This window comes from Lepidochelys olivacea (assembly GCF_965140295.1).
Source record: "Lepidochelys olivacea isolate rLepOli2 genome assembly, chromosome: 9".
Classification (NCBI taxonomy): Eukaryota; Metazoa; Chordata; order Testudines; family Cheloniidae; genus Lepidochelys; species Lepidochelys olivacea.
Window position 1 is genome coordinate 91,279,951 of NC_140419.1, and position 18,003 is coordinate 91,297,953.

Consider the following 18,003-nt stretch of genomic DNA (forward strand, 5'->3'; position numbering starts at 1 on the left):
CCAACAGCAATGGTTAAATCCTGGTCCCATTACTATCAATGGCAAAACTGCCATTGACTTCAGTGTGGCCAGGATATAATCCCAGAAGCTTATCGTTATTTTAATACCAAACACAACCATCAACTTCTGTTGGGTCATACTAGAATACATGACACCACCACTGATTATACTCCAGGAATAGGGTTTTTTGACCTTCTCCGTTGGGAATGTCTCATAATTATGAATAAAAAGTGTATAGCTAATTGCATATTTTACCAATAATCTTTAAGCAAAGAAGTAAAATTTAAAATGAACAATGCTATTCCCTGGCACTTATTCAGCATCAGAAGAGAGAAGAAGAGCTCCGGAAGCAGCAAGAATGTGAGCAGAGATGGCCAGAAATTAAGGCAGTTCAGCGCAGAGATGAAAAGTGTGAAGATGACAAGAGATTTGTTGACGAGGAAATGTGCAAAGTGGACGGACAGAGGAAATCAGAAAGGAAGCAGGTATAACTCTAGGACTTACCAATGCAATTCACAGCTCCTTGTTTCTGTGGCTGAAGTCTAAGTTAATTAATGGAGTCTTGTTCCTATAGGTCAAGGACCATATAGAGGGGCTTTTTTCATTTATTTACTGGTTCTTTTCCTCACCTTAACAGCCCCTGGCAACTCTGCCCCTCTCTGCTTGTGTTGTATTGAGTCATCTCCATTCCTCCAGCAATGCCAGATTTCTTCTCCCTTAAGTTTTGCACTTATTTCCATGCTGCTCCTTAACATGTAGAGCTTCCTTACAGAACTGGTCTGTAAAACCACTACCCTCTTCTCCTTCAGCTCATGCCTTAAGGCCTACTTTGCCACGGTACATGTCGAAAATTACTAAGAATGTCCCCATCGAGGCTGTGCCCTGGCCTGGGATGACTGGAGCACAGCACCCTCCTGCCCCCAGCTCCCACGTACATTTCATGCTGGGGAAGGCCAAGAGAGGGTGGTATATGCCAAATCTGGCATACATCTGGGGACCTCTCTACATAAAAGGATGTACCTGCCCCACTGTGGCAGCTTTCCAGCTTCTGTGTGAGCAGTGCAAATCTGGCCATTTCTTTATCTGCATTTCCTGTTGATTTAGACTGGATTATATTTCCCAGTAAAGTCAGAAAATTTGGAAGTCTTAACACGTACAGTAGGGTACTGTCAGAAAGCATCAGAACTGGGATATTTCTTCTGTTCCTTGAAAGTAAAGTAGAAAGTGATGATTACGTAAAACAGTCAAAGGATGGAAATGGAATACAATGCAGATCCATCTGATCCCTCTGAGCACAACGTACATGAGATGGGTTTGGGGCATCTGTCTTCTGTCTCCTATTTCATCTTGTCCTCCTGGAAAAGAAGGTCCAGGAAACACCTCCCCACACACTTTATGAATAAGTTACTGAACTTGTATACCCAAGAAACCATATGATGTATGGTACGCAATTAAAATTAAAATAATCCCAGTCAATTACTTTTGACTTGATTGAAAAATATAGTAATCCTGTATGCTTCCCACAAACATCAGCCCATCTTTAATGTAAATCCCCAGCTCCTTTATTTTCCTTCTGAATATAACCAACCCCACTTTCTCCCTCACTAAATGAAATTGAAATGGAAATATTTTCACCACCTAGATCTTGTAACAGATGCAAATTCTAGCATTTTGGCCACAGTGTTTTCACAGGTGAATTGCTTATATGGAATTGGAAACATGGAATCCTTCAAAACTATAATGTTCAATAAAGCCACAGGCTTTTGGAAAAGTCATAAGAGTATTAGAAAGGCACCAATGAAAAATATTAAGAGAACACTTTGGAGCTGGCAGAGGGGCTTTTTTGTTATTGTTTTAGGCTATACTTCTATTAAATGCAAATTCAGAAAGTTTTGGTTCACAAGAGCCAAGATTCTAGCCATTTTCAAAGGGGACCTAAGAAAGATGGGCACCCGACTCCTACTGAAATACAGCTCATGTGAGCCCCTTTAAGAATCCCAGTAGGAATGTTTAAAAAGTGAAAATTGTTAATACCGACTTGTTTTTAGAAAAAGATGGAAGAAGTGCAACACAATAAGAAGTTACATCGGACTCTCCCCAAAGATCAGACCCAACTGCTGTCTCTTCAGCACGACCACAAGCAAAAGAAGAAAGAGCTTCCAAAGAGCTCAAGTTCAGCATCACAGCCTCCGCCAAGCAGTACAAGCAAAGAGGTACCCACATAACAGATTGTTACAGTTACATTTTGTGATGTGCAGGTAACTCAGAGGAAGGGAATTGACTGGTCTTTTGGATAAACCTTAACCCAAATCTGGGCAAAGGTGTGTTTTTTCCCAGGCACTGTATATCGCAGTGAAGCCTGATTGGCTACCACCTCTCCATAGAGTACAGGTTTTGTCTCCGTTACTTCTACTCCAAATCAAAGTGGATTTGATGAAGGAGAGAAAAAAAGTGAGATCCTTCCACATAGCCAGTTTGGCCACATTCTGCAATGGCATGTAACCAGTCTACTTTCTCTCTCTGTCATGTCCTTGCCTTCCGACGAGGGATGAATGAAACTTGTGGCGTATGAGATTTGGTGAACCTCTGAGACTGATTTTAGGTTTGCAAAACTAGTTCAGGTTTCAGAGTAGCAGCGTTGTTAGTCTGTATCCGCAAAAAGAACAGGAAGACTTGTGGCACCTTAGAGACTAACCAATTTATTTGAGCATAAGCTTTCGTGAGCTACAGGAAGATGTTCATGCATCCGATGAAGTGAGCTGTAGCTCACGAAAGCTTATGCTCAAATAAATTGGTTAGTCTCTAAGGTGCCACAAGTACTCCTGTTCTTTTTGTGAAAACTAGTTCAGATTCACAAACATTTTTTCCTCTGTAATTTAAACCCAGCACAGGTCTCTAGATTCCTGTAGTCAATGAACAAGCAATGTGACATCCTTTGCCACTCACTGTACTTAAAGATCTTTAGTTAGTTATTTGCAGTGTTGTAGACGTGTTGGTCCCAGAATATTAGAGACACAACGTGGGTGAGGTAATGTCTTTTATTGGGCCTACTTCTGTTAGAGAGACAAGCTTTCAAGCTACACCGAGCTCTTCCAGACCTGAAAAAGAGGTGTGTAGCTCAAAATCTTGTCTATTTCACCAACAGAAATGGACCCAAAAAAAGATAGTACCCTCTACCACTTTGTCTCTTTACCTAATAAGTTTAGATTTGGTGGATAACGCATGACCATGTAGTCAGTGACTTACTTTAGACAGAGCTTCAGTTCCTTTTGCTGCTTCAAAAAAGGGTTTTGCCCACAAAATGGATTCTTTCTATGTATATCCTACTGATAGTTTGTATCGTGCCATCTTGTCATGGAGCCAAAGCTCCTTTGCTTCTCTTACTGTATCTAATATCCCATCATTTTTAGCCCCTTTTCTCTTTTTTAAACTTCCCAGCTAGGGGCTCAATCCAGCAGCCAGTGGAACTACAACATGATTAAAGTTAAGCATGTACTGAAGTGCTTTGCTGGGTTGGGAGCAGTTTGCTCGCATCTTGCAGGATCATGCCCCACACGTTTGCTGTGGATGTGTAAAGTATGGGGCGTGAACAGTCTGGGTGATATTTCTAGCAAAGCACCCTCCAAAATACCTGAGTAAAGGCTTTGTGAAAAACTGTGTGTGTGTGTGTGTGTGTGTGTCTAAGGAAAGCAGAATGCTGATAAGCATACTTTGCTTCAGTATCTAAACGGGTGAACTCTGACGTTATCAGTGTAAGAGCTTTAGATTAAGAGATCTGCAGATGTTCACAAGATGGAATTTCCTCTGTTGATGATAAATTAAATGAACTATTTTGCTAGACTTTTGAAATGATACATTTTAATACTGCAACAAAACCAAGCAATGATATGAAATCAGTTTAGGGAAACAAAACGCCTAAGCGTGTTATTACAGTAGCTGTTTGTGAAAACAGAAGAATGCATAATTCTGTTTGAAGCGCAACTTAGCTATCAAAAACAAATGTCTCCTCTCCAAGAGGTTTATTGCATTAAGTAAGTAAATAAATAATTTAGTGACATTGGAATTAGCTTTTTTGGAAGTCAATGTTTGTTTTGGAAACCTAGCCAAGGCTGTGTCAGCAGGTTGGGCCCACAGAGAGAGAAGCCAGCTATTTACTAAATATGTACCTACAAGAGTCAATGAAAATGTTGTGTTTCTGCTCAACTTTCTCAGGGGTGGGGGAAGAAATGCATCTCTGTTGAGCCTATTTCACTTTCTTTTTGCGATAGCCAAGGGAAAAATCTACAGCAAAATGTCAACTCAAATATTCATCTGGTTTTGGCATGTATTCCATAAGTGACCTCTTTGTACTTGAATAAAATGTATTGTAGAATTTAGTTCATATGGTTCCTGTTAAATTTTAAGCTAAATATTGAATCCTGACATTATCAGTTGTGCATAGCTGGACTCATCTGGAAATATGCGGCACTGAGGAAAAAAGATAAGGGAAATCAGATAAATATGCAATTTCTTCACCAGTACTAATGGTCTCTTGTGTTCACTGTACCATACTGCAGCCATTTATTTATTCTATTTTTGATGATAGATTATATTTAATCACATTTGTACATCACTATTTTGCTGAAAACCTGGTTGGAAAAGAATTGCAGGGTCTCCCAGCTAAATAAAAATCAGTGCCACTGATCAGTGGCAAAATATTTTTTTTTGTCAAATTTTGGGAAAAAAGCCAGTTGCTTTTCAGTTCAACTTTTTGTATGTCGTCTTTTAAAAAAAAGTCAAAATGTTTTGAACCTCTCTAAAAATTAGGTCTCATCGAACTTATCAGTTGTATCGATCTTTCTCCTGCTTTCTTATCCAAAGAGCTGCTAACTTCTGCACTACAAAAAGATGACTTCTGACAGAGGTTACTCCCTCTTCCAGAGCTTGTTCTGCAGAAGTCGAATTTACGTTCATTAGTACTTTTATGAGATTTGGTTAAATGACGGTTGGCAGACATTCATGCCCAAGCCTCACTGGCTCTACAGCTGAGTTGAGAGAATTAAAAAAAATTGTTCTTCATGACCACGGAAGCTACCCTTGAGAATTCATTCGCTTAGCTGTAAAAAGGGGAGACTGTCTTCGAACCAGTTCATGGTCGCGGCTAAATTACAGCGCAAGACAATATACTTTGGGTCTGTCTGCAGCTGGGTGTAGCCCTGCCTGTGTGTGCTAGAGGAGGCTTAAGAGCCTGGCTAGACAGGGTAAAGAGGGCCCAGGCTGGTGGAACAGGTGGGCTCAGTGGTATCCCAGTACATCAGGTGGCACCTTAAAGGGGGGCAACCCGTCACAGTCCAAAATACTTTAATATTTTCATTTTTCCTTGCTAGTGACTGGGAGGGGAGGGGGGCACTTGTCTTTTACTGAGAGAGGATACAAAGGGTGAAAACCTAGCCCCACTGCAGTCAATGGGAGTGATGCCATTGGCATCAGTCAAGCCAGAATTTCTCCCAAAGTTCTTGGTATACTTTGGGAGTTTGTTTGTTTTAATGAAGTGCCTTTTCCAATACAGGTCTGTGAAACTAGTGGGAATCATTCTCCATCACAGGTCATCAGCAGGTTCCTAGAATATGTTCCCAACAGTGTTAATGCCCTTCCTAACATAGGCATAAGCACCCAGATACAGTGATGGGTGCATTAAAAAAAACTATCTACATAAAATAAAATATTTAGACACCGATAGCTAGAAATGAGTTAGCATTAATCTCTGGGTAGCTCTGTAAAACTGTTCCTATCCTTCTAAATCAGACAAAAATCGAAAGGTTTACACTAAAGAATTAGTAAACAGGAATTAGTCCTGTTGAGTAAAACCAGAAAGAGCCGTAGGGTCAAAACTGTGGGAAAGCAATTTTGTAGTGAGCAGGGCCTTTGGAAATGAAATGATCTTTGTACAGTTTAGGGCATTTTCATCTGCCAAATTTACGTGGCGTGGTTAATATTCCAAACAATATAAAATGCTATCACGTATTTTAATGCAGAAAACCACCTGTAAGTAATGTCTGCTTTATCGGGTCAGGTGACTATACACCAGGAGCAGAAGGAACAGGTGCAGCAGACCACACATTGCGGGGGAAGAGGGAGGAGGAAATTCAATGTAGATTTTAAAAACCCTGTTGAAGACATAAGGAAAGGTCTCCCTCCTCCTATGAGATCTCAACGAATAATACATTGGGTGGCATGAAAGAAAACAAAATTGCAATCCAGGCACCTCACAGTTGAGGCTTTTACTTGGCAGTATCATGCTGCAGTGAGTTTTCTTGCAGATTGGAAGCTTCATGGAAAAGGTGAGGTTCAAATTAGGGAGAATGTATAGGTATTGATCCTTCACTTGAATCCACATGGGCAGATCTCACACCCGCACGGAGTCTCGTCAAAGTGGGTCTGCACGGACATCAGGGTGTACCCACAGGGACCTGATGGCAGGACTGAGGCTGTCGTCTGCAATGGGTCTGATTTCATTTCTTGTTTTCAGGCCGAGGACAGAAAGAAGAAAAATGATGGGCTACAGACTCCTCTCGACTGGGCAGCCGTTCTTGGACACGAAGCCGCCCCGCACACTAGACTAGGTTCTGGCAGTAGTTCTAGTCCTTGCACCCCAGCTTTGCAAAGAGCAGTGGTAGCACAGGTGAAGTATCATTGTTCCATGTGCAGTGTGTAAAACCCGGGGTGACATCATGGCCTCACTCAAGTCAATTGCCGTCTCGGCAGAGGAGGTAAAAGAGCCCTTCCTCCCTCTGACCCCCCGGCACAGCTGACTAAGGGCTGTGACAGTCTAGCCCTAAGAATTTGTTGATGCCATCCTTTCCTGCTGAATTATAAATGGGATTGTATGCAGGCGCTGCAGATTAGGGCTAGATAACAGTTAATTTCAGATACGTTGATGCCTGGCGGCAGGGAGTCTCTGATGTCACGCTTAGGCTACGTCTACACTAAAAACTTCAAAGCGCTGCCGCGGGAGTAATCCCACAGCAGCCCTTTGAAGTGTGAGTGTGGTCCACGAGGGGAAAACTCCGAGCGCTGGGAGCCTGTCCACACTAGTGCGTTAAAGCGCTCAGACTTGCTGTGCTCAGGGGCGTGATTTTTGACCTCCCCTGAGCCAGCAAGTTAGAGAGCTATAAAATATAAGTGTAGCCAAGCCCTTACATGTGTCACAAAAAGCCTGAACCAACTATGCTGTTTTATTTCCTATGGAAGGATTTTATTCTGTATTTTTTACATAGCACCAGAAAGGTAAATGACACTTTACATAATAAGTGAAAAAGGCAGGGAATACCTGAAGGCCTTGACACTGGCGAAATTGTTGCCAACCTTGTTAAATATTCTGAAAGCACACGGAGGTGGAATGAGGAATAGTTATCAATGTAGGGTCAGATTTTGCTCCCGTGTGGCACCTGGAAGATCTGTGGAGTTCCTTTTGCTGAGTTTCCTCTGTGTTCTTCCATCATTGGCCAAAGATTTGCCTCACCCTGGAAGAAGTAGGGGATTTGACCTACAAGCCTTATAAATCCCCTAAAATCTCCAGGGAGCCAACTGGGACACCAGCTGCCTCCACTGAAGCCTTACACCTTCACACCTAGAGGATAGTTAGTATAGTTCCATTCACTGGGACACCACACATGCATACAGGTTCTTCCCAGGCCCAGAACCCCGGTTCTAAAGGGCACCAAGAAGCTGCCACTTTCCACTACTGCAGAGGGTTTCACAATTTCCAGAATCATTTTTTGACCCTCAGAACCGTGAAAGTCTTCTCAAATTAAGATAGGTTCCAGAGTAGAAGCCCTGTTAGTCTGTATTCGCAAAAAGAAAAGGAGTACTTGTGGCACCTTAGAGACTAACCAATTTATTTGAGCATAAGCTTTCGTGAGCTACAGCTCACTTCATCGGATGCATGCAGTGGAAAATACAGGGAGATTGATATACCCAGAGAACATGAAACAATGGGTGTTACCATGCACACTGTAACCAGAGTGATCACTTAAGGTGAGCTATTACCAACAGTTTTTCTTAAAGCGTGAGACCAACTTAGGCACAATTCATTCTCTTTTCCCTCCCCTCTCAGGTTGTATTCCACGCTCTACTTCACTTTGCTTGGCCAGGAACCATTGCTGGAACTTTTCCATGATGCTTTTGATTTTTCCTTCCTTGTTCACTTGACACTTATCCATATACCTATTTTTCACTCCGATCCTTACAGCTTCTGCCCCATGTGAGTTGCCCAAATCTCTGCTATTAGACTCTGGTTACTAATGTAACTGTCCTAAAACTGGAAGTAGGCTTAAAGATTCCTGTATCAAAAGGCAAAAATTATATCTAGACATGGTTTCCAAAAAGCATGTTTGAAAACATACTGTGTAAGAATCCTTCTCTTGAAATGGCCACATCAGAAACATTTAGTTTTGCAGTTAGTCTCAAGAAGAAAATGAGTTTTGTGTTTTCATTCCTTTTGTGAATCATATGAATGTACACACTGTAACTTAGCATTTTGCGGCAAGGTGGAATGAACCGATGCATTCTTGCCGTGTGTGCTTATGGTATAAGATGGCTCAGAGACCAGTCAGTCATCTGCAGCTTACAAGACTCGGAGACAAAGACTGGTAAAACTAAGTATAGAGGGGTAGAGCTCATTTGTTTCTCAAAATATAATACCATTGACTTAAAAGTAAACTGTAAAACTAATACGAAAACTAAATGAATCCCAGATGTGTGTGTTGAAGTACCACTATCCAGGCTTTGAAAGGTCAGAGCAGCGGCTGCATGTTGTCATAGTTCAGACTCCGTAAGATCAAGTGACACTTAATGGTTTGCTGAATCTGTATCTGAATGATTAAAGAAGAAATCTCATCACAGCCATGAAGATGTAGAGAGCCTGATTTGGAAGTGCCTTGCACCTTGTGTAGTCCTCTTCACCCATGCAATGGGGCTGCAAAACATTACCGGACCCTAGTGATTACATTTTCCACCCAGTCTTCACTCACTTTGCATATGATTAGGTGCAAGGCTGCGGTGAATCGAGCCCCATGGTTATCTGTGATGCATTCTGGGTTATCTTCAGAATTTCATGGTGCCTGAGACTTATATTTAAAAAATCCACATATTTCCCTTCTCACTGTTTCCCACAGCCAGGCTAATGGAAAGATGTAGCACACAAATCTGTGATGAACTCAGTTTTCATTGGCTTTGTGGTTCACCTGTAAGGATTTGTTGGATATATTTTCTCAGTTGTACACATTAAAATTTATAGAACATTATTAATGTCCTACTTTTTTGCTAAATTAGAACCAGAAAGCTGGCTGTATTAAAATAATCAGCTATGCATTAAATCATGAATTGATCCAAGCTCTGCAACAAAGATACAAGTAATTTTAAAAAAAATTCCCTTCTTTAGGCCATCCTATGACAACATGTGGACAGCATCCAGGAATGCCTGTGGATGCATGCCAAAATGATATTAGGGGTGTCCTCACAAAGCAATCCAGTTGTCTTGTACTCCCCCTCTGGAATCTTTTTCAAACAAGCATGGCCTGCTGTGTGTTGTGTCCTCTTCTGTCATAATTCCCATGCAGAAAAGAGCCCATTACCTCAACTCAGTTAGGATCCATTCTTTGGTCCCAGGGCATCTTTCTGAAACCCACAGGGAAGCCTCGGGGATTAGGAGTGGGTGGGATGCCCTCACTTGTGCTTATAATAAAAACACAATGCGATTGAGCTCTGTTTAATTCAAAATCATCAACAGAGCTTTCCTTGTAAAAATGATTCGTTCAGACAAACACAAGGAGATGTAGTTATCTCCAATACCCCAGGGTTCCACTGCTTTTGATTTATAGAGTGTAATTGAAGTCAGTGGCAAAACTCCCTTAGACTTCAGTGGGGCCAGAGTTTCACTCATAAGTGGGACCTGAATTCTATGTTAGCCTTGGGCTGGCTATCTGCACAGGAATAGACTTCACCCATAGAGCACCTGGTTGGATTTGTCCAGTCACTGGGGCCCTGATTCAGCAAAGCAGTTAGGCATGTGCCTAATTTTAAGCATAGGAGTAGTCCCCTCGATGTCAACAGAACTGCTCGCATGCTTAAATTTTTGCACACACTTAAGTACTTTGTTGCATCAGGGCCTAGGAGAAGATGGAGAAAAATATTCCTGTGTATTGATAACATAGTTCCTATAAAACCCATACCTATCCCCAGGTTAAGCCACTTGAGGGAACACCTTGCAGCCACAGATAATTTTGGTAAATAAAAACTATTATTAGTGGCAATCATGTTGGGCAAAAAAGTTATTTTTTTTAGAACACAAACTGGAAAAATAGACCATTAAATGTTCTAAATGCTTATAAAGCTGTTTGCTCCCAAAACTGAGATAAAGCACCTTGAATCTCTAAGCAGATGAAATAGATAAAACTGTGTCCTGCATCTGGTTTTCCCATCCCAGCCTGGAAAGTATAAACTGGGATTAGCTTATTTTTCTTTTCTTTTATACTTTGTTCCTTTCAATATTTGTTAAGGAATCTTAATGAGGCCCTATTGTTCCCATAAAGTAGTCCAGGATGGGTTATATAGACTTCAGAATCATAATACGTTATGTTTCTGAAATTCTGTGCCTAGTTCTTAGTTATTTGTTTTACTTGTATTTTTTATATAAATTACAGTATTGAAAATTAATGAAATATTAAGTAAACAATCATCACCTGTTTATAGTATCTTTCTACTGAGCATTTTAAACATTTTTACTGACTTCAATTAATTAATCAGTAAAATACCACTCTGAGGTATTGTAAAGAAAAAATGTATAAAGAAACTTCACTCATTGAACAGCAGCTACCTCTGGAATGAACCACAGCAGCTGTTTAACAGAGCATAGCGACACACGGTAGCAATTTGGGACAGGAAGTTCCCACTGAATGCACAGAGGGATTTTAAGCAGGCAACATGTAATTTGGTTTGGACACAGGTTCAGTACCTTTATTCTTATTAAACATTGCAATGGTATCTTTAAGGCCTGGAAGTGATCCTGGTTTTATGGTGCTTTTGAAAGGAGGTACCTTGAAAGGAGGCAGCAAGATGTTAGCATGCTTGGGCATTGCTTCAGTCCTGATTCAGAAGGAAGAATGTCAACTAATGAATAACTAATACCACTTCCTGCAGTCCCTAGATGTTCTCTGGAGTGCTCCTGCCATGCTTAGCATGTGAGATCTGACAGGATAACAACATGAGAGATTATAGCTGCAGGCATCTCTCTGATATTACTAGCAACGCCAACTGGATTGCCACATAGAAATTCCTCTGGATGGACCCAGCTCATACAACACCATTGCCATATATTTTCCCTTATTCTTTTCTTGAATCAAAGAAGCTTGCTCTTTTCAGAGACGATCATCACAGTGGACTTTTCTGGCTTCTTTCACCCCATGAATGAGTCTAGTTATACTGCGGAGCTAGATTAATAGAATCATAGAATATCAGGGTTGGAAGGGACCTCAGGAGATCATCTAGTCCAACCCCCTGCTTAAAGCAGGACCAATCCCCAGTTTTTGCCCCAGATCCCTAAATGGCCCCCTCAAGGATTGAACTCACAACCCTGGGTTTAGCAGGCCAATGCTCAAACCACTGAGCTATCCCGTCACTCAAAAGGATTTTATTTCTTAGCCAGAAACCTTAAGTAGCAAATGCTGGGTATTTGAAAGTTTTCTTTTGAAAGTTTCTTTCTTTTGAAAGTTTGAGTTTTTAAGTTTTTAAACGTTCTTTCATTTGGAATGAAGAGCACGTGTGAGAATATTTTCCTGCCAGTTCAGGCCAGCTGCTGGTTAAATACAACAACCTGCTTTTATCAGGGTGCTTTTTTTAAACAGACATGGGCCCAAATTGGCACCCCTTGATTTGACTATCCCTGAGCTTTGGTGAAATTATTGTTTCAAATCTGACTCAGGGCTTGGTCTCATCTTTAATTTGTACAGCTCTTGGGAAAAACTGTTGGTTACATTTTGGGGAACACATTTGCAATACTTAACTCTGAAAATAGGAGTATTTGACTGCTTTATATGCAACATGCATACTGGAAATTAATTCTTCCATGAAATATTCATTTTGAAATCTGTTTGATTTGCAGCATATGGTTTATACCATCCAGTTATGCAGTTGGCCATGTACTACTAATGAAATATTAGCTTCTTTGGGTTGGGGGTTTTTTTTAGGACAAATGTGAAGTATAAGAAATTTTTACTAGCAATATATTTTATGGTACCCATTATCCCCCCCACACACACACACACACATCCTGAAAATAAATAAATTCCTTTACAAAGGTGAAGATAAATGAGACTGTGTTCATGTGCCAGTGGTCCTTATTTAATGCAATATGTCTGCTTTGCCAAATACCTGGCTATACCAACAGTGTGGCGGTGGTGATGTTTGTAGAGCGATTCTGGCTGGGGGATAATGTTTGACATAAACTTCATTTGTTTGAAGAGTGAAAACCTCCGGACCAGTAGAGACGTATACCACAGCAGTTCACTGTCAGACATGGTGATAACACCAGTGAGCCCAGGACAGGATGATGTATTCTGGAGTGTTTGTCAAAATGAAGAGCAGCCTCCAAAGGTACTGGAAACTGAAGGGGTATATGTTCCAGCTGGCCATTATTAATAGTGCCTAATTCAGCTTCACTGAAGTCAGTGGGATTCATTCCATTGACTTGCTTCATTAAGCATTGAATAAGGTCCTTTACCCCCATACATATTACCAGAACTTATACATACGCCTTGATACTGATGGGCACATGACAGATAGATCTGCATCAAGGGGAGAATTAGACTCCTGCTGGGGGGTTCCCCCCCCCCATCTCACTATCCATTTCTTAATCTACAATTAATGTACAGTTGATAGGAATGGCTATTGCAGATTAAACCCAACACACTGATGAAGGGGTTATGTGTGAAATCTTGACAAAACTCCCATTGACTTCAATGAAGCCAGGATTTCACCCTGTAATTCTGTCACTCCCTGTGTTAGAATAGACTGATAGGATATTAGTAAAATCACCCTGGAGTTCAAAATTGGTTATGTGGTTGAAGAGATCTTGTTAATCTGGAAAGGATAATGTAAAAACATGGATTTGAGTAAATATAATAATATCTGGCCTAACTGAGTGAATGCTGTGTATGTCAGTACATGTAATATATGTGTGTGGTCTGTGTATGTGTAAACACTTATTTGGCTAGACCAACTATTTGGTTTCTTTCCTCCCTGCCCCCTTCCCTCTGCCCCGGGTTTTGAAGAATCTAGTTACACTGCAGAGCTAGATTATTAGTTCACATAATTCAAAGGATTTTTTGTTTCTTTTTTAGCCAAAACCCCTATGTACAAGTGCTGGGTATTTGCATATATATGTTCTACTGCCTCCTGGGTGGGTGTGTTGTTTGTAGCAATTTAAGGTAATTCACCCTGTACGCTGGTAGTCCCTGGACAGGAACAACATTTATGTGACCGGAACTGTATTTCCCCCATTCACCACAAAAACTGACCCAACAATAAAGTAATTTCCAATAAAAAGACACATTCCCAGAATGTCCCACTGGAGCATTTTTCTTCTGTGTGTTTTAGTCTGTCTTGTATTTATGCAGGGCATACGTTGGGATTATTAACTGAGTATATGATATCAGAGTAGCGAACTGAAACATTTGGTTAAATCTTTAAGGTTCCAGAAAGAACAACCTCTAAATTTTACAGCAGGGATCATCTTGGCCGTCAAAGATGTCCTTCAAGGTAAGCTCCTCTGTGTTTTGTGCTTAAACTAATGTTGATTTACTACCAACAGGAAAACTGAAGCCAGCTCATTAAAATCAAAGCCATAACTTCAGGAACTCCACTGTCAACGTCGGTTCATACTTCATTTAATGGCCATGACAATTATTCCCTCTTTGGAGCCAACTTACCCACAAAGTAACCCAGCCAAATGTTCTGACCTTGAACCTTAACGAAGCTTCTAAACCCGCTCACATTTCTCCTCTTAACAGTTTACATGTGTGATTTTGAACCCAGATAAAACCCGCTTGTGGCTCCGCTTCTCTTTTTGCGTCAGCATAATTTTAATCTCATCCTATTATCAGTCCCTAATTGCACTGATAATATGCAAGGGCCTGATCCTGCACATTCGTATGCAGGGCCTAGTGCTGACTGCTCTGAGTTCTCTCATTTGGTCCAGTAGTTTGAGCACAATGAATACAACTCAGTGGGCCTGACTCTCCATTGCCCTGGATATGGTGCCATCATTCACACCAGCACAAAAGTGGGTGTAAAACCCTTCCGTGCAGCTTTGCTAGCACCCGCTTGGCACTTGTGTAAATGACTGCTTGAGGAGCAGGCTAATGGAGAATCAGACTCATGTGTGTCACACTGTGGGCAGGTGGTAGAGGTCAGTGGGTTTTGGCAATAATGCTCCCAATTTCTGTCTCTGACTCTGCATATATGCAATTTAGCCGTGACTTGTGGTGTTTCTGCCAATAGCTTCATTACTAAATATGCTCTCTTTAAGTATTATAGGATGCAATGCAAAAAAGAGACATGGGCTAGTAGTTAAATCACAGTGTTTGGAGTCAGGAATGCCACAGTCTTCATTTTGACCTTAGGCAAGTCCCTTTATCTTCCTGTGTATTCTGTTCTCTGTTTGTAAATGGAGGCAATAATACCTACCTCCCTGGGGTGTTCTGAGGCTGGATTCAGTAACATCTGTAAGTGCTCTGAGGCCCAGGAACAGAAATGCAAAATATTTGGATATGATTTTTGTCTTTGTGTTTAGTAACGTGCAGCAGCCATCCCCAGGGGGACATGCTCTGAAACTAAATAGCAGCAGCAGCTCTCCTGGCAGCAGGCAATGGGAGATGGGATCTCATCTCAGCAAAAGATCAACCTCAGGTGATTCTTAGGTCAATGATTTATCAATCAAAATGTGTAATGTTCCTATGCCTTGAAATCTGGTACATGTTGAGTCCAAGATGTCAAAATCTTGCATACAAATTTATATTTGTGTTCACTGCATGTCTTTTCATGACATGATTTTGATTGCTTTCTGGATTGTATGGTCTGTGTTCCAAGCACGGAGTTAAAATAGAAACTGTTCCTTTTTTGAGTGCAAAACTGACAGTGAGCATGTTCCCAGATGGAAAATGTAATAAACTGTCTTAATTAGGAGGTGAAAAACAAAATCAGTGTCTTTTTATTCACTAGTACTGTTGAAAGTCAGTAGATCTGGTGTTACGGGTACATTGGCCTAACGCTATAATAAGGGTAACTCACCGGAGCTTTTCTTCATGACCTTTACTACTTTATTGGATTGCTAGCTAATGAGATGATACAGTTTAGCAGCTGTTATGCATTAACATTTCTGCACTTTATTATTGTTTTGGCTGGGGAAGACATGAGGTTCCCCATTCAGCCTCTTATGAAACATTCCTTTGGTATATTATAATTTATTGAAAAATATAGTGAAACTTTTAAAAGGGGCCAAAAGCAAATTATTAGACAAAGACAACCACATGTAGAGTAACCAAAACGTGTGGTGGGTTTTCAGCTTTGCATCGTACTTGTGGATGAAGACCTGCATAGCTCGCTTGGGTTATGCTAGTCCATGCAAATGCGTGGCGGTACAAACTCAGATTCCTCTTAAATATGTGGCTTGAAGCACCAGCAGGCAGGGACACGGAAGGAGAAGTAGACAGCCTTATTCCTCTCTAGTTACTCCTAAATATATTATGTCATTTGTTGTAGCCATGTTGGTCCAAGGATATTATAATTCTTAGAATTAAATGTATTTTAAATAAGACCAGGTGGGTGAAGTAATGCCTTTTATTAAACCAACTTCGGTTGGTGAGAAAGACGTGCTTTTGAGCTATAGAGAGCTCTTCTTCAGGTAGCTCGAACGCGTGTCTCACTCTCCCCAACAGAAGTTGGGCCAATAAAAGATATTCCCTCACCCACCGTGTCTTGTTTAAAAATACATTTAATTATAAGAATCTCATTGCCTTGATGTCAGAGTACCAGTTACGTATATTAAGCCTGGTTGGCCATTGCTTGTGTAGCTCTCTGCAGAATGGTAGCATTTGATACCCACTTTGCACTATGTAAATGACTACTAAGGCAGGGGGAAATCGTTGGTGTTTCTATTGGCGTTAAGGCTGATATCATGGCAATGAGCATCTTAGAAATTCATTTCATAATAATATGGAATTTAAAGAAAAAGTTATTTTTAAAGTGATGTTCATGTTAATTTACAAAAACTTGACAAATGAAGGCCAAATTGCATATTTATTGCAGTCACACATTCAAGCAAACTTTGCTTTAAATAGCCATTGGATATAGAAAACTTGGCTTCAAGAAAAATCCAAACCACAGTCTCAAATGATTTGACCTTGTTTTTCTTTTGCTTTTATGTCATTTTCCTTTTCAATAATAATTCAGCAAAAAGCAATCATGCAGCAGCCCAGCGCCACTTCACAGTCATTGTCTGATATGTAAAACCTGTGCTATTCTGGGAAGGGGAACTAAAAACCTCACTGGCCATGGAAAGAATTGAAAAACTCCCCAGTGGTTTAACCTGTCTCCTTGGGTTCTTAAGTGTAATTGAATGACAGCTTGTTCTGATGTGTGGTAGTCAGGGAAAAGTTTTATTTTCTCAAAGCCAAAGGAACAGTGAATTTGGTGTTTAAATACATTTAAACTAATATAGCAGCCTAGTTGCTTTAAACACTCAGTGATTAGTAATGAGTTTGGAATCAAAACAGCTTTAGAAAATGCTTAAATCCATATAGTGATTGTAATAAAATTATGTAGATACACAAATAACTGCCTGCATTATAGAGTTCTAATCTGGCCAGATGCAGCCATCCTTACTCTCCCTGAGCAATGTCTTGCTCTGCAAGTAGTCCCGCTGATAGCAATGGGACAGGTTATGTAATAAGTTACTAAGCAATGAACTGAGTTATGAGCTGCCTTCCATGCCGGTGCAGAGGAGAAAGGAGTACTTCCTTTCATGGGCCAATTGCATCATTAGACCATATGTGGAGGAGGACAGCAGCGATCCTGGACAATTCTGCCCTTCCTGTGTAGCTGCTTGGGAAGTAGCCTTGGCTACTCCCCCCACCCCACACAGACACACACACGCATATACACAATGTATCAGACAGCACAGCTAAGCCAGCAATCTGTGCCAGGAGAAGTGCTGACATGGCTTATTACTGCCAAAGAATAAAGAGAAGCAAGACCTGAACAGTGACTTTCCAAGGCAACAGCCTTGGCGAAGGGGGCATTCCCCTCTGCTTTTAGCAGAGGGAGCAGTGCAGTTTTATACACCCTAGCTCTGACTGCTATGGCAGCTTCGCTTTCAGTGTAAACTTACCCTGGCTTCCACAGGGCACTGGCTTCGGAGAGAGATGAGAGCTCTGAAGTTTGGACAGTGGCAAAATGTCATAAAATATTCTAAAAAATGTAGGGCTTGACTCCCTCTTACGAATGGGAGCAGAGCCATTGATGTTAGCGGGACCGCTGACGGGAGTAGGGAATACTTACCCAAAGGCTGGGTTACAGGATGGGGCCCTCTATGCTGTTTCTGCTCTACAGTCAGATGAAGTGCTTAGGAAAACATGCACGTGTGGTTTGGGGCTCAGGGTTTCCATCCTCTGCTTTGGCCTGCAATCAGTGGAGCGCAGCTGGGTGGCACCCCTGCTGTGGAATGTGCCGAGCAATCACTGATGTGATGAGCTGTTTAAGAGGGTTAGGCTGACCCGTCGGCCCCAACCCTGGCATGTCCACTTTCCCCACTCTTCTCGTTCAGAGAGCTGCTGCTTTTCCACTGCCCACAGCGCTTGTGCGAGCCAGTTGGCTTCCACTCTGCCGGCCTCACCCTAGGCAGCAGAAATGCATCGGGACTTCCACAGCCATGCAGGGCTGTGGACCGGGGAGGGGGGGCGGGGGGCGGGA

General features: G+C 41.4%; 1 protein-coding gene across 1 annotated transcript in view; it reads left to right on the forward strand.

Moving 5' to 3' along the window:
- Positions 1 to 18,003, forward strand: part of NRK (Nik related kinase) — a 120,965-nt gene that overhangs the window by 66,439 nt on the left and 36,523 nt on the right. Inside the window, exons 13-18 of the mRNA XM_084639819.1 lie at positions 321 to 485; positions 2,049 to 2,213; positions 6,509 to 6,661; positions 12,499 to 12,630; positions 13,727 to 13,794; positions 14,828 to 14,943. Coding sequence (XP_084495945.1) covers positions 321 to 485; positions 2,049 to 2,213; positions 6,509 to 6,661; positions 12,499 to 12,630; positions 13,727 to 13,794; positions 14,828 to 14,943 — 799 coding nt within the window. The remainder of the gene's footprint in view (positions 1 to 320; positions 486 to 2,048; positions 2,214 to 6,508; positions 6,662 to 12,498; positions 12,631 to 13,726; positions 13,795 to 14,827; positions 14,944 to 18,003) is intronic.